This window comes from Misgurnus anguillicaudatus, chromosome 24 (assembly GCF_027580225.2).
Source record: "Misgurnus anguillicaudatus chromosome 24, ASM2758022v2, whole genome shotgun sequence".
In the NCBI taxonomy this organism is placed as follows: domain Eukaryota; kingdom Metazoa; phylum Chordata; class Actinopteri; order Cypriniformes; family Cobitidae; genus Misgurnus; species Misgurnus anguillicaudatus.
Window position 1 is genome coordinate 15794930 of NC_073360.2, and position 27725 is coordinate 15822654.

Consider the following 27725-nt stretch of genomic DNA (forward strand, 5'->3'; position numbering starts at 1 on the left):
TCAAATTTAGATAATAATTTATGTGAATTTTCATAAAAATTTGATATTTTTCAGGAAAGCCAATTGTGTAGTTGAGGATTTTAGTGGTAAACAGGTACAAAACTACTTCAAATCTCTCAAAACACAGCTTTATTGTATAGATGAGAAGTAAACAAAAAAAAATGATATATTATTTGTATTACTGAAAATGTATATTTTTCTTACAATTATGCTTTCAATTTTGGGGTCATATAGACCCCAAGGGCCAGAAGTGTAAACAGAAAACGAGGAGCGTTTGAGGGTTAAGTTTGATAACACAGAATTTGACAACATACCATCTGTCTTCCACCAGTTTGAGAACCACTGCTATACAGTAGGTATATTATTCATGACAAAGCCACAGGTACACGTAAAAACACATGTTTAACAGTGACTTTAATAGCCGTGAAGTCATTTAAAACGCAACCAAGGAGAGATAGACACTGTGCTTTAATTGGCTACATTTATCAACAAAGCTTTCAATTAAATGCTGTTTTTGTGCCTTCAAAAAGATCAGACCACTTTTATACAGGGGACCTTCACAGAAAATCCACTTACATGTAACACGTCTGAGATGGGAACAGATCAGTCATTCAACAACATCAAATATCAACAAGAAATGGGCATTAAGTCATTAAACCGCATAAAAAACAGCGTTAGCTACACAAAGATAGACAGTGCCTTTTGTACATGGATTTTACTTATCATCTTGTAATCATCAGCGCCCACAGAAGAGAATCACAGCCGTACAAAACATATGGCCACATAAAATGTGCATTATCTGTGGAAAAATAATAATAACTAAGCTATTAACTTTCAAAGCTTCCGATTCCTCAAATGATATTCAGGGATATAAGGAAACACTTATAACAGCAAGACAAAGTTTTGTTCATTTGCAGCTGTAGGGTTGCATCTAATCTCTCAATGAAAAGACAATCAACATAATAAAAATCTGCATTACACTGTCGGCGCTGTAATAAATGCAAGGCACCACAGGAGGAGGCGGCCGCTTCGTGATGGGGGGGCACATATTAAAATGAGTAAAATGTCAATACAAAGTGGCTTCTTATTGAACTGTCTGACAGGAAGAGAAAGAGAGCACGCCTGGAGGTCGAGGGTCAGACGGAGGTTCAGGTAGCAGGGTGAGGGAAGTTTAGTGCTGCTGTCCAGGACTTCACCCCACTTCATATGGGCTCTGGTTTGAGCTTCTCTTCCAGAAAGTCACTAACAAACTGTTCTACCACACTCGGTGTGATCTCCTCCACGTCTTTAACATATTTAGCCCGAGCCGACATGTCCAGGATGGTGAGAAGTGGTGCGGCCTCAGGTAGGTTGGTGTAGTCCCGTAGTGAATCGGTCATATCGTCCTGTGAGAAGACAAATATTTTTGAATATTTAATTTTAACAACAAAAAGTTGATAACTTGGGGAAAAAACCCTAACTTTCAATGCTAGCGATTGTATTAGGGGCGGGGCTATTTTTCACCGTTAATTTTTTTCAAGACAAAATTAACACCATCTACTGTATAGGCAACTTCAATTGCACCCCACTACTGATTTACTCAGTGATACCCCCATGACCCCTGCATTACCAGTCCAGTCCTTCTCTGCCTTTACACCTGTGGAGGAGCACTTTGTCCTTGACCTTGCCACTAAGGCTAAGTCCTTTACATGCCTCCTGGACCCTATGCCTACCCCACTGGCCAAGGCCTGCCTACCGGTGCTGTGTCCCCTCATTGCTCACATTATAAATTCTTCCCTTCTCACTGGTTCTGTCCCTCACTTTCCCAAAACTGCAGCTATCACTCCTGTACTCAAAAAATCTGGAACAGCTACTGATGATCTTAAAAACTATCGTCCCATCTCAAATCTGCCATTTATTTCTAAACTCCTTGAGCGCACTGTAGCCACTCAACTTCAAGGGCACTTGACTGCTTATGGCCTATGGGAAGTCTTTCAGTCTGGTTTTAGGGCTCAACACAGCACAGAGACCCCCCTAGTCAAGGTCGTAAATGACCTATTCATTGCGGCTGATACAGGCCATATCAGCATTTTATTACTACTGGACCTCACAGCTGCTTTCGACAAAGTCTGTCACAACACACTGCTCACCCGGTTGAAAACACTTTTGGGTATCACTGGCATTCCACTCTCTTGGTTTAGATCATATCTCACAGCCAGGGAACAGTTTGTCTCCATAGGTAATTTTAGGTCCCCCAGTTCACCCCTATCACATGGTGTTCCCCAGGGTTCTGTCCTAGGTCCCCTGCTCTTTGTCATCTACATCCTACCCCTTGGTCATATTCTACGTCAGTATGGTTTAAATTTCCACGGCTATGCTGACGACACACAAATCTATATTCATACTAAGCTGGATGATACAGAACTTTCTTAGATTAATCTTTCTTAGTCATCAAAAACTTCGCCCATCCCTAAATCACTCCACTGCTGAAACTCTTATACATGCTTTCATAACCTCCAGACTCGACTACTGTAATGCCCTGCTCTTTGGTGTCTCAGCTAAGAGATTAGACCGGTTACAATACATATAAAATTCCGCTGCAAGAGTTCTTACCCATACCAGGCCCTGGCAACATATCACTCCCATCCTCCATCATTTACACTGGCTCCCTGTACAATACCGTATTTAATTCCAAATCATCCTTCTTGTTTTCAAAGCCCAACATAATCCCAATATAAAGTGTTTTTATGTCAAATTATTATTTTATCTACCTGTACAATGTCCTTGGGTGACTTGAAAGGTGCTTTAAATAAAATGTATAATTATTATTATTATTGAAGCCACAGAGCATGGCCCCACCCCTAATACAATCGCTAGCATTGAAAGTACGTTTTTTTTTTTTTAATTTTTTCCTAAATAATTCTGAACACAGAAATATGTTAAAACTGTTTATTGGTGTAACTCCACAATTCTTAACTACACAGTTCACAGTCTTTGTAACGTGTTTCAGCAATACATTTCTAACAATGTGTTTACAAACAATTCTTTTAAGACTTTACACAGACTTAATTTCTTCTAACTTTACTCAAGTTTTTATGTTACAAAATGATCATACATTTCTTATGTAATCCTTCTAAATAGCGAATTTATATGGTAAATTATATGATTACGACCCATTTTGGCACTTATACTTATGACCACCAGAGGACAGTATGACAACAGTTTGAGTTTTAAATCTCTGTTTGTTCATTTTATCCTGACTGCCTTTTAAACTATGAGCACAGCAGTAAATGGATTAAACCGCACAATCAGATCTCAGGCCTGTAAAAGAAAGGCTATGCTCTTTTTGCTACCTAAAAAGGACAAGAATGCCAACAAAAAGTCTGTGACCTCAACTTTAAGAATGGAGGTTTATTGTTACATTACGGGTAATAACAGAGCATTTCACCAGTGGATGAATACAAATTGAATAGGGGAACCATCGTTAACTTTAACTACCAAAAGATGCAATCACTGTTCCTGTAGCTCAGCGGTAGAGAATTGCATTAGCAGTGCCAAGGGTTGGGGGTTTAATCCCAGGGAACACACAAGCTAAAAATATACCTTAGTCACTTTGGATAAAAGTGTCTGCCAAATGCATAAATGTATTCAATATAAACAATAGTTTATCTAAAAGGTAAATAATTTTTTTGTAATACAATTCTTTTGAACCCAGCTACTATTCATAAAACACAAAAAGTTACGACCACTGGCGTCAAGCAATGTTTTAAATGACATTTTAAATGATAGGTAACATTTAATGTATGTTCATCACAAAAAGTTATAATATTGCTTTAAAATACTTAAAACAGTCAATGTGTAAAATGTGCCATTTGTGACAATATGACTTTTTTGGATGCTTTTTTAAATATTGCCAGAGGGTATTATTATAATAAAGAGTAAAATATTATTTTATGGGTGAACTATTCCTTTAAGAGTGGGACAAATGTTTTTATTACCAAAAGGTGTTTTTCTTATATTATAAAGTATATCACATAGGGTAACTGCACTGCTTCAGGATAGACAATCCCTGACAAAATCTGACATACTGCTATAATACTTGCTGCTGGGATTTGTGCAAAATCCTCTCTTGTAAAAATCGTGAACTGATAAAATCAGCAAAAGCCATCCTTCAGAAGAAACAAATGGTGAGAAATGGAGTCTGTCAGTATAACCCTTCCAGGCTTTAAGATATGAAAAGATTACATCTCTTAGGCTGTCTGCCTCTTCATGGTAAGCCATGCATCATCTATTGTGTTACAGCTAACCTTATGTAAACTCTTTCTCAACCTAGGGCCTTCACACACACACACACACACACACACACATATATATGCCGCCTGCAGCACTGAGCTCTGTATGCAGACAATAGGTCAGACTGTGTCTGCCTCCAGCTGCTAGCGTGATAAGGTCCAGTGTGTTTACCGAATTGCACCAAGCTCTGCGATGTGAAGTTTATTTTGCCTATTGTGGGTCTGTAGCATTCCATAAGCATTAGCCATCTGCTCATGCAAGCAAAGATGAGACTCTCTGATTGGTTAGATTGCTACGAAGGGACCGTGCTGATTGGATGTTGGTTTTATAAAGCGCTGTACTAGACTCCTGGACATTAGGTTCGACTAATCACACACAGAAGACAAATAAAAGGCATCAGTGCAGTAACGTGCATCTTATTGCAGGGCTTAATGGGTCATTATTAAAAGATCATTCCAGGTGAAATGAAATTTTAAGGTGTGTGACACCATCTGAGGCATGCTGCCTATTATATAGACACACGCTTATACGCAATACGCTTGCAACACAAAGGTCATGTATACCTTAAATGTGCTATATGTCGCTTTGGATAACAGGGGCTGCCAAATGCACAAATATAACTCAACCCAACAATTTCACTATTATTTTAATAATGCATATATTCAGTGTACATGCTTTTTCCTAGCAAGTTGTCTTAAAGTCAACAGTGCATTGTAGGTTTGTGTAGTGCAGTGGGTTCAGTCAGTCGTGGACATGTGTGGGGAATGCCTGAAACTCAAACCATGTCATAGCAATATGCCATTTTGAGAATCTGCCATATTTGGGCGTGCCCCAAGCACGAACAATGAACAGTGGCAACGTTAAATCGAGAAAAATTAGGCAGCTAGTCATATATTAAATGTGGCATCTTCCCCTAAAGTTTAATTGAGAAAACGTTATTGTGTTTCTCCCTCGTGACATGCAGAGTTGAAAGATGGAGACGATCGGGGAGATGACAGAGATGGTAAAGGGCACAGCTGTTTTGGCCCCCTCTGGGTTAAAGATTTGTGCTACATGTGCTTGCCATTCATCCGGAGCTCCTCTTGTTTACCGCATGTACATGCTGATGAGTGCAAGCCGTTTCCCCACAGGATTGTTTTACACAAATATACAAAAACAGATGACACATCACACTTGTGTGTAAAAGCAAGCAAACACGGGATTGAGGCAAGAATGAAAGAGTTTCAAACTCAAAATCAGATCCAACTTGCAAGTTTTGTTACACAAATAAATGGACAGACGTACCTCCCCAGCCACAAAGAACAGCAGTGGCGTCTCCTCTTCCTTGGCCTTGTATTTGGCCATGATCTTCTCAGCAATTGGCTGGATGAGCTCTTTGGCCGGATCAAGCTCGCCCTCTTCCTCTGCGTCTAAAGGAAAACACAAGAACATTAAAGGATTAGTCCATTTTTTTTAAAGAAAAATCCAGATAATTTACTCACCACCATGTCATCCAAAATGTTGATGTCTTTCTTTTTTCAGTCGAGAAGAAATTATGTTTTTTGAGGAAAACATTGCAGGATTTTTCTCATTTTAATGGACTTTAATGGACACCAACACTTAACACGTAACAGTTTTTTTCAACGGAGTTTCAAAGAACTATAAACAATCCCAAACGAGGCATATGGGTCTTATCTAGTGAAACAATTGTGATTTTTGACAGGAAAAATAAAAAATATGTTCTTTAAACCACAACTTTTCGTCTAGGTCCGGTCCAGCGCGACCTAACGTAATTGAGTAGTGACGTAGGGAGGTCACGTGTTACATATATAAAACGCACATTTGCAGACCATTGTAAACAATAAACTGACACAAGTACATTAATTAGTATCAGTTTACATACAACAACGTAGGAACGGTCCTCTTTCAACACACTTGTAAACACTGGGGAGGAGTTTCGCGTTCGTCCCCTGTGACCTCTTGACCTCATGATGTATTGCGTGGGGTCAGCTGGTGCATCACGACCGGATCTACATGACGAGAAGTTGTGGTTTAAAAGTGTATATTTGTTATTTTTCTTGTCAAAAATGACAATCGTTTCGCTAGATAAGACCCTTATGCTTCGTTTGGGATCGTTTATAGTCCTTTGAAACTCCGCCGAAAAAAACCGTTAAGTGTTGAGTTAAGTATTAAACGTTGGTGTCTATTAAAGTCCATTAAAACGAGAAAAATCCTGCAATGTCTTCCCCAAAAAACACAACTTCTTCTCGACTGAACAAAGAAAGACATCAACACCCCGGATGACATGGTGGTGAGCAAACCATCTGGACCTTTCCCTCAAGAAAATGGACTAATCCTTTAAGATCAACATGGGAATCATAAAAAGTTATTTCTGATTGAGATTTAGGGACAGACGACTAGCGTACTTACACTATACGTACTGTACCTTACCCGAGTACGTTTGACCACCAAAGTTGCCGGAAGCTAGTTATTATAGTTTATTATAGTTTCTTACAAAATCACATTATTACCCTCAGAAGACCTTTATTAACCCCCTGGAGCCTTGTGGAATACTTCTGTGAAGGATGGATGCACTTTTTTTCAGAAGTTGTTCCCTGGTCCCTGTTTACTACTGTTAAAAATCAATTGTATCAATTGTGTTCGTCTGAAAAAAGATAATCATGTACGTCATCGAGGATGGCTTGAGGGTGAGTAAATCATGAGGTCATTTTCATTATTCGCTGGAGTATCCCTTTAAGACGACACCGCAAGAATAAACAAAGCTTACCCACAAACAGCACCAGACAGGGCCCTTCGTGAAGCTGCACAGCATTTGATTCGCTAAGTTCCTGTACGGGTCTCGGGTGCCACGGGAAAAGCTGACACTCGGGGTCGTTGAGAATCTCCACCCGGCCCTGTCGCGTGATCATGTGACCCTCTGTGTCCAGCAGGATCAGTGTGGGAATACCTGAAGTGTACAAAGATATACACAATCTTCACATCTCAACATGACACAATGAAAGATTAAAATGTTTGAGCTGGACAGAAACTTAAACGTGTAAGTAATCGTTTAATGCTGGGTAGTCCCGACCACTCTGCATTCTCATTGGATCCAAATCCCCCCACATAGCTGATAATTAAACATTAAATATATTCTGATTGGCTGCCGTTTTGTCAAACGCATTTAGCTTCGCTTTCTTGAGTAACATTACGATAAACTGATTAGGACATGAAGTCTAGTAAATTTACCATTTTACTATTGTAGCTTAATTGGTAGAGCATTGCTTTGGGTTTGATCCCAGGGAACACAGATACTAATAAAAAATGTATAGATTGAATGCACTGTAAGTCGCCTTGTATCTACAGTCTACGTATTAAATTCGTAAAATATAAGCACAATTAGTGTTCATTTACATAACATTTCATACAGTGTTGGGGAAAGTTACTTTTAAAAGTAATGCATTACAATATTAAGTTACTACCCAAAAAAGTAACTAATTGCATTACTTAGTTACTTTTCATGGAAAGTAATGCTCAAGTTACTTTTGCTTTACTTTTTCTTTCTTGGCTGAGGCTTTATCTCTTTCAGGCATTGCAGGTGTTTTATGACTGAAAAGTTTAGCGTTCAGAAATTGCATATTTCCATTGCAAAAATGTCAAGCTATGGCTTGCCATCTCTGTTTCTGACTCAAACTATTCCCGCTCGGGCGCACGCATAGTGTGCATAATTCTATGTGACTATATTCAGGTTAATTCAGTACATTATATATATTAAATATATTATATTATATTAATTATATATAATTAATTAAACTGAAAAGTAACTTGCACTACTTTTTTAAAAAAGTAACTTGAATATTAAAGGAATAGTCTACTCATGTTCAATATTAAAATATGTCATTACCCCAACCAAGAATTGTTGATACATCCCTCCACCATCTGTGCGCGCGCACGCAAGCGCCGGAGCGCGCCGCGACGCCTCGACAGCACCCAGCCCAGCCCCATTCACTCAATGGTACCATAAAAGTTAGAAGTTAGAAGTGACCAAACACATCAACGTTTTTCCTATTTAAGACGAGTAGTTATACGAGCAAGTTTGGTGGCACAAAACAACACGCAGCGCCCCTCCAAGCGGATTTAAAAGAGGACCTATATTTTATGGCGTAATAGCACGTTTTGGGAGTACTTCGACTCGGCTCAGTAACACCCTCCCTCTCCCATTATGAGAGTGAGAAGGGGAGCGGACTTTTCAGGCGAGTCGAAGTACTCCCAAAAGTGCTATTACGCCATAAAATATAGTTCCTCTTTTAAATCCGCTTAGAAAAGCGCTACGTTTTATTTTGTACCACCAAACTTGCTCATATAACTACTCGTCTTAAATAGGAAAAACGTTGATGTGTTTGGTCACTTCTAACTTCTAACTTTTATGGTACCATTGAATGAATGGGGCTAAGCTAAATGCTATCGAAGCGTCGCTGCGCGCTCCAGCGCCCACGTGCACGCACACAGACGACAGAGGGATGCACCAACAGCTCCCAGTCAAGGCAACAACATAGCTCAACATTGAAAATGAGTAGACTATTCCTTTAATGTGTACATTTATAAAGTAATGTGTTACTTTACTCGTTACTTCAGAAAGTTATATTATCACGTAATGCACGTTACTTGTAATGCGTTACCCCCAACACTGATTTCATATAGGGTTGGATAGTAAGTATGTGGCCAAAAAGTAGGGCTAATCAGTGGCGTTCATCTATATAAAGGTCCCATACTCTTAAAGCATCACATCCGTACTTGAACCTCTTTAACCACAAAGACAAACCCTCTGGTCACTAATCCCTCCATATGGTCCTACAAACATAACTCCTCTTTTGAGATAAAAATCAGCTTGCTGTATTAGTGGCTTTATCAGACAAACACATAGACTTAAGGCCGAGGAAGTGTAGTATCATCCCATCCAAGAAAAATTCCACACATTCCAGGCAGGATCGGCCAAAAGCCAGGTCTTTCCCACTCAGTACCATGAAGAAGAAAGCATGATAGGAGAGCGAGAAACGGACATCACCCCTTTTGTTTTTGCCAGACGGATGCTTAGGTAGTTAGATACGCTCTTCATTTGCAGCATTTACAAACAGAATTGTTACTTCTGTTTACTTCTTGGCCAGAGAGGTAAGGGAACCTTAAGAGTAAAGTAAACTTGACAAGTCGCCCACATTCCTGAGGTCTGACAGCTCAGTTTGCAGTTTCTGCAGCACTCAGCGATGGCCAAAGTGACATCCAACCACATATAGTTATATCAAACAACATTCCTCCTGGAGACACTTCCACCTGAGCCAAAACAAGTTGACGGACGTACCTTGGATTCCATAGAGTCTGTTGAGCCGTGACCTTCTGGCTTCATCTGTGTATGGAACCGCCAACCACGGCATCTCGCTGAAATACTGTGTGAACGACTCTTCTGACCTACATAAGACGACACAACAGATCTCAGCACAGGGTGGGTTTGTGTGGAAAAACCTGTGTAGGGGGAATTCACCAAGAACGAACCGTGTCTGGTGATATAATTTATTTGCACGTGCTGTCTAAAGACATAATGCAGACCAGGTAACGGCAGCTAAATTGTGACCTCAACCACCGTTTTTCAATATTTTACTATTTTCTTACCTCAAATTAGACAAATTAATACATAGCTATCTTTTTTCAATGTGTGCACGTAATCTTTGTACAGCACATTGTGAATATGTTAGCATTTAGCCCCATTCATTTCTTAGAATCCAAACTGCAATTAATTTAGAAGCCACCAAACACTTCCATGTTTTCCCGATTTAAAGACTGTTACATGAGTAGTTACTAAGTATGGTGGCACAAAATAAAACGTGACAATTTTTTTAAGGAAGTGTTTGGTGGCTTCTAAAATTCATCCCGGTTTGGATCCTAAGGAATGAATGGGGCTAAGCTAAATAATAATAAACATATTCATGACGCGCTACAAAGATTAAGTGCACACATTGAAAAAAGATAGGTATGTATTAATTCGTTGAGGTAAGAACATTGTAAAATATTGAAAAACGGTGGTGTTTTTCTTTAAAGTTGCAACATGTAACTTTTTGAAGGATCTCTTGACAAAAATGTGATATAATATGTATAACTATATTATCAGTGGTGTATAAAAACTGTACTGTATTTTTTTAATTACCTTAGAATGAGCCTTTTTTCGTCTATATACACCACAAGTTTTCTTACATGAAGTCGCCACCTTGTTTTTACTGTTCACAAAAACGCGTTTTGTTCCTATGTTGTCGCAGACGATGACATGTTTGTCATGTGGCAGCTAATGTAGCTTTTAATTGCGTTTTCGAAATTGAGGTTGGTTGCAATTCGCAATCTCACAGCTAGATGCCACTAAAAACCCCATATTAAAAACATTTAAAGTGCTCAAAGCTACACTGTATCTGATTTCCATGGGAATGCAACGTATCGATATGCTTATCTAAATAAGGTTAAAATATATATACATATATATGTTTTTTATTACTTGTTAATATTGATCGCACTAGAGTCATTTGGATTACTTTAATGGAGAATGTATGTGCTTTTATAGCTTCGCCATGTTGAGACCTGTATTCAAATATTACATGACGGCATTTTCCTTATAAAATGATGGTGCGAAAGTTACGAGAAATATTTCCTATTTAGTGGCGCTTTTTCAATTGCATGGTTTGACGTGGCTTGACTCGCTTTACTTTGGCTCGGTTTGCTTTTTAGTAACGTTTCAAAGGAGCTTGGATTATAGACTTGTATAGTAGGCTGTAGATGCACAGCCTGTACTGCCGAGACATCATCGTAAACGTGAGACAAACAAACACACAATACAGGAGCAATGGAGCATATGGATGGAATGGTGTTCTTGATTTTCGGCATGTGGATGTTTTTCACCGCTGAAAAGGGAGTTTGGGAATTCATATCAACAAAGCACAGATGACGACATCACTTGGTTTGCTTGACGGCACACGAGGGTTAGCTATTCTTGAGTTTAGCAATGATGCTAAAGCCCGATTTATAGTCGTGCGTAAGCTCTACGCCGTAGGTTATCCGTAGCCTGATGTGCACATCGCTAAATTTTTAACAGCGCGTCAGTCCTACGTGGACCGCAAGCGCTGTGATTGGTCCACCAGAACCCCTCTCATCAGGTAAAAAAAACTGTGTCATAGGTATTTCCGTTTGCGACGGTGAAAACAAAGATGAGCCAAGTTGGGGAGTGATTTAACTCAAACTGCAACAAAAGTCGCTGTTTATTTACTTCCATCATTGCTGGTGTTCTCAAATCATACACAACAAGTTGCTATTTCTTCTTTGTTTGTGGGTTTAACTTGCCAAGCTTCTTCTTCATTGATGGTCATGCTGCTACTGTGGTTACACGCGTGGATACTGCCTACCAGCGGAAAAGTACAACGCAAAAGTATAAATGAAAACCGACACAGAACCTACGTTGTTGCGGCTATGCCGTAGGACCTACACACAACTATAACGAGCCCTTAATAGTAACGATTCTCTCCGACCAATCAGTGATCGGCAGTGTTACACATCATGTTTTAGTATCGCTATGTTCTCCTGGAACCTCAACTGTGGTGGTACTAAAAATAGTACCAGGTACTGTAAACAGTGGAAACCCTTTAAAAGTAAGTCATACCATACTATACAATGAAAAAAAAAATACCTTTAATTGCACATTGCGTAAGGCACAATCTATAATTATGATAATTTACATATAAGGAAGACATGTTTCTGCAATGAACCCAACTTTAGCATATTTAGTGCCTGGCTAAACTGGATTTTGGGTGGTTTGACACCTACAAGTATCATCTACATATAAAATAACGTGTGTACAAGCATGAACTTGTATATCACTTATGTGTGCGTCTGACCTATCAGCACTGACGAACACAATCTCGAACTTGTGTCCCGATTCTTTCACTTTTCTGTAAGATTCCACCAACACTCGGGTTAGACTTCGGCACGGGGGACACTGCGGGAGAACGCACACACATACACAAATGCATACATAAGGAATGACGTGATCTCCTAAAGGATTTCTGATAATAAACAGCAGCACTTAGCGGGCCCCGGAGCACTTCATATTGCTCTCCCTGCAAAAATAAATACAACAAATGTAACTAGGGGCTAGAAAAGCTTTTAAACATACTCATCCTTTCTTTAATGGCTTTCCAGTGTTACACATAGTCGAGATGCTTCGCTCTGAGCTCTTTAAGAGACTCTTATCTTGCATAACCATTGCTGACTATTGCCATAAAGTCTGGTCAAATTAACAGCTCATTCATATGTGACATTGATTTTAATCTTTACATTATGAAGGTAATCACAAGAAAACTTCTTAAGTGAGTTTCACAGGCAGGGTGGCACATATAGCGGCAATCATATGCAAAAAATTAGCATGGTAGGGCCATTGACGTATCTCACGTATCTGGCATCCAATCAGATTTGGCAATTTCAGTCTGTAGGCAGTCCTCCTAACAGGACCCTGACTAAAATTCAGCTGTTATCTTTTCTTTAGCTCTGTATGTTTGTGTATGTCTCTAAAAAAGGACAATGGCTCTCTGTACAAAGCTACAAGGCATTCCTCTTTTTCCCTGAGGTTATCCGAGGATGTGTTTAAAATGGAGAAAACAAAGCTTAACTAAATCAACGGCATAACAATACCACCCTACTGGCACCCATTTGCATTCTAATGTAACTTTAATAGAGCTTCGCTTTACGCTGGTTAGGAGTGAGGAATTTGGTGCTGAAACAATAAACTGAAATATATAGCCTGGTTTTGTGGCTCATCTTTACAATTTGTCTGGTTTGGAAACGGAGGAGACTGGAAAAACAAGATCGTGCCGCTGTGGGTTGGCACAGGCGGTACCCTGAGACGACTAAATCTAAACGTTGCTAGTCAAGAAACGGTTTCACTGTCAATGTGAATGCGTGCGTCATGTGTTGGCCTGAGTTTACAGGGTAAGGAAATGACTTTTATAGTGGGAAATAACAGGGTGTCTGTGGAAAAGGTTTCATACGGTGGGAAGCCCAAAAGAAACAATGGTGCCCACAGTAACACCCTTGCCCATCACTGGATTGCTATCGGCCTGATCTACCGTTGCCATTTTGGAGGAGAGCCATGACAATTGGTATGTCTCAAAACACACACACACATATACAGATTTAACAAACCAAATCTAAACAGGGGCATACCACAATCCAAAAGCACAATACCAAACCCAATGTTTGGCAGACGTTTTTGTATACAAATGATGGCTAGGTTGGAAACACACACACACACACGTTGAACTCACCCAATGTGCAGAGAAGTAAACCCCCACGTAGGATCCCTCCAGGGCACTGCTGTCTGCGGTCTGTCGATTGTTCCTGAGCAAGGGTCCAGCCACCACCTCCGCAAAGGGCTTCGGCCCCCAGGGGAACTCCAGACCTGCGGGACGTAAAGAGAACAGAGGCATGACTATCATTACTGTCACACAATCCTCCATTCACTGCCGGCACGGCCTGAGCTATTAAACACATGCATGTGTCATTCATATATTTATAATCCACTTGTGCCTCTGTATGCCAAAAGCACATGGCATAACAAACGAAAACAAACGACTGTCGCCAATGGGAGCAGATGTAAATTCTGGTTATAATCCATTTCCCATAATGCACCAGATGTAACACTGGGCATTGTTTGTTTTACTGTTTGTTTCGAACGAAATGGATGAAGAATCATGTTTAAAAAATGAAGCAAAATTAGTTTCAAACCTGAATGAGAAACACAGACTATAGAAGAAAAATGAACGCATGCCACAGCACCCCTTGTGGAAACACTGAGAATGCAACGTAATTCAAATGCAACGTCAGAGACTGTAAAAGGGGTCGCACACCGGACGCGCAGCTCAGCGCCGCGTCGAGTCGCGTCTAGGACAGCTTGAAGGTATTGTAAACCGGAAGTGCACATTAAATAGCGTGAGCTTCGTCAGATAGCGTCTACTTCAAAATGCAAAATATACATTAGCAGCCACTGTTAATCGTTAATGATTAGGGACAAATATGATGTTATTTAATGTTAAACTATGTGAGTGGCGCGACAGGGATTTGAGCAACTTCCTGAGTTGTAGCTGGGCGGCGCGGACAGGCGCCATCTGTCGGCGCCAGTGTGCATATACTCATAGAAAACAATGTGTTCAATTTTTTTAGAACGGCGTGGCGGGTCCAGTGTGCGACCCCCTTAAGAAATATGGACGTAGTGTCCATGAAGTCACCCATAGGTTTGTGAAGAGCTTTTTTGAAACTATTAGTGGGCGGAGCCTGTCGTCACCATCTTGGCCACGCGGCACCGCGAATCAATTGCGGATAACTGATGTGTACATTTTCCTGTATTTTCTGTTTGTATTTTAATAAGAGAAAGAAAATTAAATATAGATGGTCATTCAAAATTTTGCACAATATTTTATATAAAATATTGTGCCCCTCCTGCATTTCTGAAAACTTAAGAGTTTAAGCACTGCAAAAAAAGACTTTCTTACTTAGTATTTTTGTCTTGTTTTCAGTAAAAATATCAAAAAATTCTTAAATTAAAATGTATTTTCTTGATGATCAAATAGGAAAATAATTCTAGTTTTTAAAATGTAAGCAAATTTGTGCTTAAAACAAGCATAAAAAAATCTGCCAATTGAATAAGAAACATTTTCTTGAATTAAGTGTTTATGAAAAAATTCTTTATTCATATTTTTTTGTCTAAAAACTATACTTATTTTCCAAGGTCATTTTGCTCATCAAGAAAATACATCTTAATAGTGCTGACTCACGAGTAGTCGTGACTAATCATTTGCAGAATAAAAGTTTTTGTTTACATAATATATGTGTGTGTACTGCGTATAATAATTATGTTTATATTAATACACACACATACATGTATAATTTTAAGAAAAAAAAATATTTATATAATTAATATTTATATTTATATGTAATATAGATTATATATAAATATAAATGTGTACATACACATGCAAATGTTTCTTAATTATATACATGACCTGTATGTGTGTATTTATACATAATATTATACACAGTACACCCACATATATTATGTAAACAAAAACTTTTATTCTGCAAACGATTAGTCGCGATTAATTGTGAGGCAGCACTACATCTTAATTTAAGAATTTTTAGATATTTTTACTGAAAACAAGACAAAAATATTAAGTAACACAGTCATTTTTTGCAGTGAGTCCATCTTTTTAATGGTGCGTTTTGGGAATTTCTACAGAGCGCATGTCTCAGTGCACTTAACAATGGGATTGAGACACACCCCGTGTTTCAGGTCCAACGCTGAAGGCTCAAAAGAGGATCAAGAGAGGTCTTTATGTGAGGATGGTTCTTTGTTAAAGGGTTCATTAGCTGAATTGGGCACAAAGCACAAAGAGTTGTTGCTGCTGGTGCTGCTGTGGTTTTAAACTCCCACACATTCAGCCAGGGGCCCATTTACACTGCGGCTTCTGAACCGTCTCCTGTACTGACAAATGTTTACATGTTCACATGCAAACGCAATCCCACACGCATGCCGCATATTCTGTTCTCACATGCTTTTAAACAAAAACTCCCAGTTAAGCCTCCGTGTCATCACGTCAAGTCATCAATCTGCGTGCCAGTGTTTTCCACTGGTAGTTGTGCTTCATGAATAACACAGAGTTAATTCGTTCACAGTTACCACCAGGGAGCCATTAAGCTGGGAAGGGGGAGGGACAACTGTCATGCTGATCACATGGCACATTGCATCATGAACTGTCAAAAATCAAGGAGCCGAGTGTTGTCGAATGCAAAGAGATATTCAAATACGATTACTGTTTAGATAGGTGAAGGGGACTGTCATGCAATGACAGGAGGAAGGACTGAAGGACAGTCATGCAATGGGATACCAAGTTAAACCATAAAACACAAGTTACGCAAGTAACCCAACAAGCAATTTTCCATTTAAAAGCCAAATCTGGGCTATCAGTGAAAATTTAATAGACGTCTAATCATAAGGGGTGTAAGAAAATATCCATACATGTGTGTTTTAGGATCGGTTTGTTTAGCGATACTGTATCGATTCTCAAAAAAAAAAAAAAGTAATACAAGATTCATGGCAGTTGTTTCGTTTTCAGTTTACATCCCCACTGCTAGATAGTAGGGCTGTGCAAAAAAATCGCCTACAATTCTCATGCGTGTTTCATCAGTAAAGCCGGTTCGGTGATTAGTAGTAAATCGCCATCAACTCAGATCAGATGCTTTCAGACATTTACTACACAAAGCCGTATTTCACAGAGAAGCTAGGCAATTCTATGGGCAGGGAGCGTATGCGTGCTGTTTATGCGCGCCAAACGCCCTGCGGTTTTTGCCACCGGTCTGGTTTTTGAAGGAGCGCTAACAGTGGAAAAGCAGCCTACGTCATTCGTGTCTTTTAGTTGTCCAATCGAATGAGGGGAGAGGTCGGTCTTATGTTGTGCTGAGGGAAGTTTATAGTTGCTTTGAACAACCGGACTCCACTCGCTCACTCTCTCCTGCGTGTTTGTGCACCTCCCAAACAAGGTCAGAGCAAGCGTCCTCTTTTTAAAGTTTCTGCTAATATGACAGTTAACAGCAAAAGAGCGCTCACACTTCAATATTTGACTGACAAGACAACCGACTCGGTGGTTGCCTTGCAATATAAAAAGCCTTGCGTTTTCAAGCGCCTAAAGCGCGTTTGGTGTGATTAACCCCTTACCGTGAGTTCACACCAGCCGCGTTTGAGGCGTCAAAATCGCATCTACCGTGCCTAGTTTGCCGATTGAACAGTTTGAGTTTACTCGCTTCATTCGTGAGTGAAAGCCGCACGTGAAATTCTAGTCATGGAGACATTCACACGGAAATTCGCATCATGGGAGGTGCTTCTGTGACTCTGCTCGCTTCCTGTAATCATGTCACTACCAGAGCAAGCTCCTGATTGGTTAATGCGGCGCGTTTTTCCGCTAAAGTTCAAATTTTTCAACTCGAGTGTTTGCCATGGTAACACTCAATTCAGGCCATTCTGGCGAACTAGAAAAGTAAATAAGGCGGAATCGCATCTGCCGCGCTACACGCCTCACTCGCGCCTACTGCGCCTCGCTACATGCCTCACTCGCGCCGCGAGACCTCCAGACACGCGTCAACGCGTCTTTACATTGAGTAAACATTGAAATCACTTGCACTTGACCCCTCTACCGTGGATGGTCTGAACGCAGCATTACAGTACCGCAATGTATCGCATTGAATCGTACCACGACCCTTGTAGCAGATTCTTGCTGATATACAGCCCTACTAACCATAGCGCAAAAATAAATAAAATAAATAAATAAATAAATGAAACCAAACACCACACTCATTTGTTTTTGTACAACTTGCTTTCACTTCTGTGATGTTGGGGGGGGGTTAGAGGTGGGGTTTGATTATAGTTTTTTTATAAAAAACGTAAAGTTTTGTACGAGTCACTTCGTGTAAATTCATACAAATTAGCCAGATCATAAACTATGTATGACTTCTAGTGAGATCAGACTGGATATACAGTATATTTTAGGAAAGGGCTCCTTCGCAAGTGGTTCATCATATTTAGGGGTCCTTTGCATCATAAAGTTTGAAAACCTCTGACCTTGACAAACCTAGGTGGAATGATGGCAATTACTTCCAAGGAAACCACATTGAGAATGAATGAGTGGGCTTGGTAAAACCCTTCATGCCTGTCGAGGCTCCACATTTTTTTAACTTGCAATATCTATTAATGCATGTCTCGAAGCTTTTGAATAACATTCCTGGCAACGTTCAAGATGCAAAGACACATTCTTAAATATCAACTGATGACTCTTTTGCCAGGCATACTATAACTAAACCCCCATAGCCTGCTTTTAATCATACTGGACTGGATCTGTAAATGCTGAAAGCTTTTGTTAATACTGGTTCCCTTTATCACGATCATTTTAGAAATCCAGTCAATTACAGTTTTTTCCATCCACACCCTGAGTCAACAGAAGTGAGCTTTCCCAGCTAAGTCTTAATACCCATCAATCTTTCAATGAGTTATGCATTGGGCTTGTAAATCTGCATCGGAACAATGTGTACTGTGAAATGTGTTATACAGATAAACAGAACTGAGAAAAAAACGGAAAACTGGTACCTTTCGGGTCATCTCGCACCACCAGCAGACCATTTCGACATACCACCTTCCCCGTGGCTGCGTCGATGAACACCAAAGAGGGAATACTGGTCACTTTGTACTTGTTCCATAGTTTCATCTACAAACAGAAAAAGCAAAGATATTGACTAAGACTGGGTGTAAATTCTGGTTGTGGATTTGAAACAGAGGGATTATGTAATGCATAATGTAAAAGTCAATTAAGCTCCAATAATCTTTTTTAAAATCGATTGTCTTCTTAACTATCAGCGATGCAGTCACTAACTTCTCATACTTACAAAAACTAACATGTGAGGCTTAAAAATAGACTACAAAACAAGCGGGCTAGTTTAAACGGCTTCCCCTACCTCTGAAGTATAAAGAGACTTGCAAATGTGGCGAATTGAATTAAGTGCTAGCTGCAGCTGAGACGGTTGGAAATGAAGCAAGGGCCAGAATCAAACAGCTACAGGCCCGATTCGACTTTAAAGAAACATCTGAGCATCTGACGAAATTCGAGGGAAGCGGCGTTTCTTTGTGCTGCCTCTCAAACCGCAGCGCACGGGCTAAAAAGCCAACGATTAAACGCTCGCTCGACAAAGACGTTCGCTTGTGTGTAGTCTCGCGGCTGCCGCATTCATCCTCTGCCGGCGAGAAGGAACCTGGTAAATTATTCAGGATGTGGACTTGTGAAGGTGTAAGGGATAAAAGGCGACTGTGAAAGTAAACTACAGTAACTGCGGCTGACTGATGTGAAACATGTACCGCATGAAACACAGGTACTACTACGGACATGAATGATTCATCAAAACTCTACTTTTCTTCAGGTATCTGAAAGAGGTTTTATAGACATGAATTGTGGATTTTGACAGAAACTAGCGACTGATAATCGATTTATTTAAGATTTACATTGCCTAACACAGTGGTTCTCAAACTTTTTCAGCATGCGGCCCCCTTTGTGTATGGTGCATTCCTTCGCGACCCCCTCAAAGAAAATTTATGACCAAAATAAAAAAGTTCTAAAACTTCACATTTTAATTAAACAAAACGTTAAATTATACAAAGTAGTGCTGCCTTATTTATTTTTTTAGGTTTAATTTCACAGAATTCGTGATAAATTAATGTATTTTATAAAATGACATAAAACTGGGGCCCCCTGGCACCATCTCGTGGCCCCCCTGGGGGCCCCGGACCCCAGTTTGAGAACCACTGGCCTAACACAATATTACAATAAATCACACCTTAAAATCAACTGGGAAAATGTGTAATATAATTTAGCAGTTTAGCAAGGCTGGGCAATAATTACCAAAATTCATATCTCGGTAATGATGCATGTTGATATGAGATAAATCTCTCTATATTTCCTAATAAGTGGAAAAATGTTAACATGCAGTCAAAGCTTTGTGTCACGAACCCCTTTACTGAAACTGCGCATGATAAAATGAAAATTCCCAGCCAGGATCACATATATTACCTAGTGTAGGCACATGATTATTATTTATACATTTCTCGTTTAAATTAAATTTACAAGTTAAATTAACAGTGAAAAATGAAGCATAAGAGAGCAGTTGAAAGGTCTAAAGTTCCCCCATTTCCAGCACAGTCAATAACGCATAGGTGATGAAATTATTCCCCCCTGAAGAATACTTGAAAGTTAATGTGCAGTCGAAAAGTGTTCGTCTGTTTCTGTGGGTTGAAAGGTCGTGTCCAGAAAACAGCTCCAAAACAAACCTGCAGCGCTGCCAGTGTCAACAATCCTGTTAGTTACTCACTCAAACGCCCAAATATCTCGCTCTGTATAACATCTAAAACGTTACTGGTCCCTGCTGCAAATCAGTCAGATTAAAGACCACGAGCCGAGGCGGTCTCAAGTAACAACACTCCTCCTGCACCTGTGTGCAGCTGTGCGTTTGGGCTCGGACTGTCGATATTGAGTTGTAAGAAAAACCAGGTGGAAACAAAGGCGAGCCGCGGGCTGTGTGAGTGAGGGGATGAGGGTGACAGGTAATATGAAATGAAAGACGGGTCCATGATCAGCCGTGTCAACGGCTTTCCATCAGTTTTAGTGAGACTAAAAACACACGCTGTCTTAAACTGATGAAAACTGCAATTACGGAAGGACATGTACAGTAATGAATGTTGACATGTTTAAGAGGTCACAGAGTTCCCTAAAGAAACCCACGCATGAGCTTTTCTTGTTAGTATTAAAGGGGAAAATGTATGTAGTCACCAGAGGCGGCCAGTGACTTCTTTTTTAGGGTGCTCGAGGCGAATGTATGTAGCCCTTCATGTGTGTGGTTCGTTTTTCAAAATATGTGTTCGGCGCGTCGAGTGAACCTGTGTGCATCACGTGTCTGGTCATAATAAGTGCCTGCTGCAGACGCGTCTAAAGAGTTTATGATAAAAAAACGCTCGCGTTTGCCAGATACTCGCATAATCTCATGGGTAATCAGAGTTTACTGTTAAGTGAGTGTCTTGCGTGTATTTTGTGAATGTGAGCGTCTCTTTTATCATAAACGGTTTTGACGCATGTGCAGCAGGCACTTATTTTGACAAAACACGTGATGCACATGGTTCACATATTTTGAAAACACGAGCAACATACATGACACCCCGAACACATATTTTGAATTTGCGCCCCTCAGAAGAGCAGTCACCAGCCGCCCCTGGTAGTCACACAAATAAGGGGGGGTGTACACCAAAGCGTTTATACCTGTGGCCGGCGTATGTTTTCAATTGTTGTCATTAGAAGAACTTCGCTTTTCAAAAATGCCAGCAGCTGGCGAGTTTTGTCCGCGCCCAGAGTTAAAAAATGTTTAACTTATGCTGCGTTTACACCAGCCGCGATTGAGGCGTCAAGCTCGAGTGATTTCAATGTTAAGTCTATGTGAAAACACGTTGACGCGCGTCTGGAGGTCTCGCGGCGCAAATGAGTCGTTTAGCGCGGCGCGGTAGACGCGATTCTGCCTCATTCGCACGTGTAGTTCGCGCGAATGCCGCAAATTGAGCGTCTGCCGTGGTATGCGCGAATGGTGCTTCTTGTGCATTTTACGTGAATATGCGCCTGACGCATGAGTTGAAAAATTTGAACTTTGGAGGAATTTCGTGCCGCGTTTACCAATCAGGAGCCTGCTTGCTAGTGTGGTGGCAGCCCCGCCCGGAGTCACTCATTCAATATGAAGGAACGCTTGATATTGTCCGTGAGCAGTCACCCTGAACTATACGACACAAGTTCTTATTATTTCTATAGAGACAGGAATAAAAAGGACCTCGCTTGGAAGAGTATCAGTGAGGACATTGGGCAACATGATAAGTTGTAAATACACATTTCACTTGTGAGTCACGTGACGTTTATCGACTCGCTGCATTCCCGCCGTATTTTAAATTATTTTCCCACTATAGTAAGGTAACCAAATACAAACCGGTAACTCTCTCGATAAATGCACAATCAACATCAGCCATCTTGCAAACAGACAACCGCATAGCACTTGCCCCTCCCAAAAGAAGCGCATTTCGCCTATGACACGCGTCAAATGCTTGCTTTTCCGTGCGTCTACTTCGCTCTAGACGTGCGAATGCATTCAAGTGGCAAACTAGACACGGTAGACGCCTCAAACGCGGCTGCTGTAAACCCACGATAAGGGTGAAACACTCAGACGTCCAATCACAGTGGAGAAGGGGCGGGACAAATACCACAACAACCAACCGGCGCATCGTACAACGAATAATAAACAAAACAGCAGCATAAAATCAACCAAAGCACTTAGCTGAAGTAACACAGCCTGCCATTTTCAGCTGCATTTAAATGCATTGGTGTATATGCCCCCTTAACGCATTAAGAAAATTGCTTTCCTGCCAATGATGAGTATTTCCGGCAATCCGTAATGCCACTATTATCCACCAGGTGGATTCTTCTGCAACTTATGAAACCCGGAAGTATGGCCCTAGGACAAACAGCTGTATGTACGTGTATGTTTTGAGGATCGCTCTGAATCTGATCTCAATGAAAAGACCTTCGCAAAAATGCAATTATCTCAGTTTTTGCTCAAAATTTGGTGTTTTGAAGAAACCTACCAATATTTGAGAGGTGATAAAAAGAAAACCCAAAATTTTTTTTTTTTTTGAAAGCAGAGGGTCTTTCATTTTATATATTGTATGTTTATATATTTAAAAAAGAACATTTTCTGAAAGACATTAAACTGGCTGGCAACTTAAAAAAAAAAAACTCTATTTGGTAAACATAAATCTTTCTTTCTGTGTGCACCTGCATATGCACCAAAGAGCACAAAACTAAAGATGAAATGAATAAAAAGCAAGCTCATTAATTTAGCTCACTTCCACCCTGATGATTTAAATTGTTACATCTGTAGATTGCATTCAACTTATTCACAGAGGTGCAAGCTGACATCATCATGCTAGAGAGGATCATAATTCACCCGATTAGCATAATCCTGCAGGAGATGATGGCTGGTAATCACAGCGGCTATATTACCTGCTTTCATCAGTCACTATAACCCACATCAATGGCAGCTTACCAAAATAACAGAGATTTACAGTAAATCACTTTCAATTTCCTTGCAATTTAACTTTTTCCATGGCAAGTGATGCGGAAAGAAAACTATTTGACTGCTTTCATAACACTGCGGTGATGGGGTGCTGGAAAACACAACTGCTTTATTCAAAAAGCCAGCTAAGGGTGCATATAAACGTTCAAAGTTTACTTTGAAGTGCCTTATTAACTTTTTCATTTTTTATGTAATGGCAACATTTGCAGACTCTCATTTAAAAAGCTGAGCTGTTTCTGAAGAATCTGCTGTATGAACAACGAAATACAGTTTTTTTCCCTATTGGCCCTGGAGATTTGATATTGGCAAAAACAACAAACACAAGTCATAGCCATTATTAATAACCTTCATCTATGGCTGTTCACATTTTTGTTTGTCTACTTTACTAAGAGCTAGGCCTCAATGTGCCAGTATTCCCCGATGTGACCCTTTTAACAACCACAGTGCACAGTAACCATACGTTACTTTCACTCGCACACACAAACCCGAGCGTAGTTTTCTTCTACCACAAATGGATCAAACATGGTTGTGGGAACATTAATGACAGAACAACAAGAAAATAGCTACAAAAGAGAGGAAGAGAGAGGAGAGAACAAATGAAAAGCAACAAAGCAAAGACTTTGGAAGTTCATGCGAGAATAATAACAGACAGATGAAGAAAATATTGTTTGCAGATCGCAGTGTGAAGTACATACACAACATGACTAATCTTTCTTCACAATACAAACTTGATGAACTGCTTGATGAAGTCAAATGTGTAGTAAAAAAATCAAAAGACAAAAATGTTTTTAAAAAATTCAAAAATAATTTCTTTCAACTCTTGGTAGACTCCAAAAACAAAAATATTTAATATGCACATAATTATTTCTATTAATATGTTACACATTACCATATTAAGTTTTAGGAACATATTTTCGAGTCACAAAAATAATGCCACAATAAATAAAATCTTAAAATACAAGCAAAACATAATATTCTGCCTTAGGCCTGGGACACACTGGACTATTTTTTACATCTTAAACGATTTTAAATCCATGTGAGACAGACCAGAGACATAAGGACCGTGTCAAACGATTTTTAACAACATAATCCTCAGAACGCACACACTGGATCATTCGACCAGACAGCGAGACCACACACGTGATGACTGTAGAAACTATTTCAAAGTGACACGTGATCTCACAGAAATGCGAGACCAAGCGCGATTTGAGAAAAACAATGTTGTGGTAGTTTTTGCATGGTAAAGCACTTGTATTGTTGCCATAGTTGTAGTAGTCGATATTCTTTCTCAATACCCTTCTTTATGCCGTTTGTAAGTGTCTTGTTTCACCAATAAAAGCAGGCCACATCCTGTCGGAGGCAGCCTGATCAAGAGTCGTAAATATCAAACTTGTTATATATGCGTTTATTTAAATTACGTTAATTATGACTAGGGCTGTCACAATGAATAAGTAATCATCTTAGCGTGATTTTTTGACCTTATCGCAAGGATTTCAGATCACCGCAATGATTGCACATCTCTCTAAAAAACACAAGGGGGAGCTGCAGCGTCTGTATAAACGAGACAGAACCAGATTACATTTAAAGGGGCCGTGAATTGGTCGATTTTATTGCTTTATGACGTTGATTGATGTCTACTTATGCATTTCGCGTTGTTTTTACATTCAAAAACATCAAAAGCAATAAGTAATACGCTATTTTGTAACATGGATTAGTGGCTGTCTTGAGAAATGGTTCGTTTGAAGGGGCGGGCCGCATTGAAGACCTGAACGTAAACACCCACTGCTATGATTGGACAGCTTCATTCCCCGTCATTACATGTAGGGAAATGTTTTAAAAACATTAATGTGATAAAAATAGCAGCCGAACACAGATATGTTTGAGACACAAAAGATTCTGGGTGCTAAACATGATACACATAAATGACAATACGTATATTAAAGTAGAAACAAAACTCGACGTGACTAAATTACCGTATAAAACACAGTAAGCGTGCATCCGAATCTAAACTGCGGCTAATAAATCCTTATCAATAACTTTGTATATTTCTATTGTGCTTGTGAGGTCGCTTTTACATTGACGTAATGTTAAATACCACAGTTATATGATAAAAAATAAGCTTTGTTGAGTGTTTGACCTTTCAAACGGAACTTGCCTAAATTACCGTATACAACACAGTAAACGGGCATCAGAATCTAAACTGCGGTTGATAAATCCTTCCTTATAACTAACTTTGTATATTTCTACCTTTAAATTACAGTCGTATTGTTAAGTGTTGTACCTTTATTAATCGTTTAATGTTTTTAGTAAATTAAAACAGTCAACAAACGTATTTAGACACGGATGTTACAACAGGACACATTAAGCAATCTCTTTTAACAAAGCAATAGTGAAACGCAGTAACTTAAATAAAGTAAAATGTCTTACTGTGAATTATACTGCTGTGTCATTGTTGTCAGATCCAATATAAGTGGTGCTTCTGACTGAGTCTCTCTGCAAATCCAGCATCGACTTCTTTACAAATGAATCCATGTCCACAACGTTAACAAACGCTCCCCACACGAGCTGGAACTTCTTCAAAAGCAAACTTTATCCAAGCATATTGCTAATGTTAAGTTCCAAGCCTCCGAATTGAAGTATTTAGCTTCTGTGTTGTTCCCATGGTTGTTCCCACGCGGTTGTGAAAATGCGTTTCCATGGTATCATAACAGATCACCGCGTCAAAATAAAAGTCTCTCAGAAAAAATGTATTTAAAAAGTCATTTTGGTTAAATTTGTCAATCTTTAAAGACATGTTTACTTACTGAGACACACGTGTCACGCGAAGCTGTGGGCGGGGCTACAAAAGTAGACTTGTCCTTTTGGTTATGGGGAGGTGTTTCAATTCTACTTTGACGTCATAGATTTCCGAATTTTTCACTGGAGTGTTTAGCTGGCTTGGTGCCAAAGACGGTTATATTTCAGTAGCACGGACGTTTTCAGCTCTGAAACTTGCAGGATTTTCATTTAAGTATGATGACCTCTTATATAACAAATTATCAAGTTAAAATTGAGTTTTTGATTCACCGCTCCTTTAAATATGTGTATTAATATTTACTTTCAGGTAAACCTCGCAAAAGATTTAATTTAAAGGTGTAGCGGAGGATTTTCTTGAATTTTAGAAAAGAACCGCCTTCTCCACTTTTTTAAAACATGCAGTTGTGCAACACTCCTGATTGACAACTAGGAGGACCAATTGTCTTGATGATCCAGCCGGAAAAAGAAAATCCTCCGCAATACCTTTAAATAAATCACAACAATATGTGAAAATTATTTCATAAACAAAGAAAGAAATGTATGAGAATTTAATGTCAAACCAATAAAACAGACAATTAATCATCATAATCTTCACAATTTATTAGTCAATTAACCGTCCTAATTAATTCCTTATTATAACATACAATTTCACAGAAGGCTTATAATTAGGAAATAGAAGCTAACAAATCTCTCATGAGGCGGTGATGTGGCAGAGCACGTCTAAATAGAACCTGAGCCGTTGCACAAAAACAAACAACCCGAATTCGAATATTCGACCATTCGTGCACACGAGTGACAGACAGGAGCAAAATTAGGTAACTTCCCCTTTAAGACCAAGGAAGAATTTTGACGCATATATGTATTTAAGACAAATAAAGCGGCAAAAATGCTCACAAGCTTAATGAGCAGTTGATCCGCGACTTGCGTGCTCCTCTCACACAGAAACAGTGCATACAGCACTGTTGTTTGATTTTCAATGGCTTTAAAACTGCGGTGCTTAAATACGGGTAGAAACGTTACGTTTTCGTGACCACGCGCACAGCAACATGGGCGCGTAACCAAGATAGAGACGATAGTCCAAATCTCTACCGGTTAAAAATTTCAACCGGTTTATGATTTGGTATCAGGGAGGCTTCAACGCGATCGGGATCAGCAAAATAATCGCAATGACACCACACACACCGGATGTTTTATGGATTAAAAGTCGGTGGCGGCGCCTACTGTTCAAATCGGGCTTAAAATCTTCACATGTGTGGCAAGCCTAAGGAGTAAAATAATAATGCCAACTACTCTCTATTCAACAATTCATCATGATCAGAAAAAGCCTATTAAATAATAAAATAAGAGGGTAAATTCACTTTAAATAATGGAGTCTGCCTGCCGAGACCACTCATGTTAAGTCATTCCCGTCATCATGCTATTGACCTTCCATTGTTTCATCTTTGACTCTGTGAAGATCCACTTTCACCAGGAGAAAGAACAAGGGGCACGTGCCAAGAATCAGCGTCACGCACCAGCTTCTGAAACGCCCGATTACAATACGGACAACAAAGGAGCGCATGTACAGTGCTCATCCATCCCTTGAGAGAAAGGCAGTGCTCTTCCACTTCAAAAGAAAATGAAAACGTTAGCATGAACGTTTTTGGCAAACACTTAAAAGGTAATGCTGGAGCACCACAGCGTCAGACAATAAAGCTGGCAACACAATTCATCCCCGAGTGCTTTCACGTAAGCGCATGGATACGGTGACTCAGCCGACACGGTATAACTTTCTGGGAGGTTGTAGAGTTAAGCCAGAGGGTTGCCAATTTTGTAAATCCTCTTGACAAATGACTCCTCTTTATTTAATCTTTCTATAAATAATCAGCATTAAAACCAAGATATAAATTCTTAAGTCCCTG

The 27725-nt window shown here is 39.7% G+C and overlaps 1 protein-coding gene across 2 annotated transcripts in view; it reads right to left on the reverse strand.

Moving 5' to 3' along the window:
* Positions 1 to 449: 449 nt before the first annotated feature.
* nxn (nucleoredoxin) overlaps positions 450 to 27725 on the reverse strand; it is a 79759-nt gene continuing 52483 nt past the window's right edge. Inside the window, exons 2-8 of one of the 2 annotated variants that reach the window (XM_073862589.1) lie at positions 18467 to 18577; positions 13602 to 13735; positions 12177 to 12277; positions 9608 to 9714; positions 7040 to 7219; positions 5557 to 5681; positions 450 to 1385 (exon numbers count right to left, since the gene is read on the reverse strand). In XM_073862589.1, the coding sequence (XP_073718690.1) occupies positions 1203 to 1385; positions 5557 to 5681; positions 7040 to 7219; positions 9608 to 9714; positions 12177 to 12277; positions 13602 to 13735; positions 18467 to 18577 (941 nt within the window). In that variant the 3' untranslated portion in view covers positions 450 to 1202. Of the gene's footprint in view, positions 1386 to 5556; positions 5682 to 7039; positions 7220 to 9607; positions 9715 to 12176; positions 12278 to 13601; positions 13736 to 18466; positions 18581 to 27725 lie in introns of both variants that reach the window. The other variant, XM_073862588.1, reaches the window with a different exon arrangement.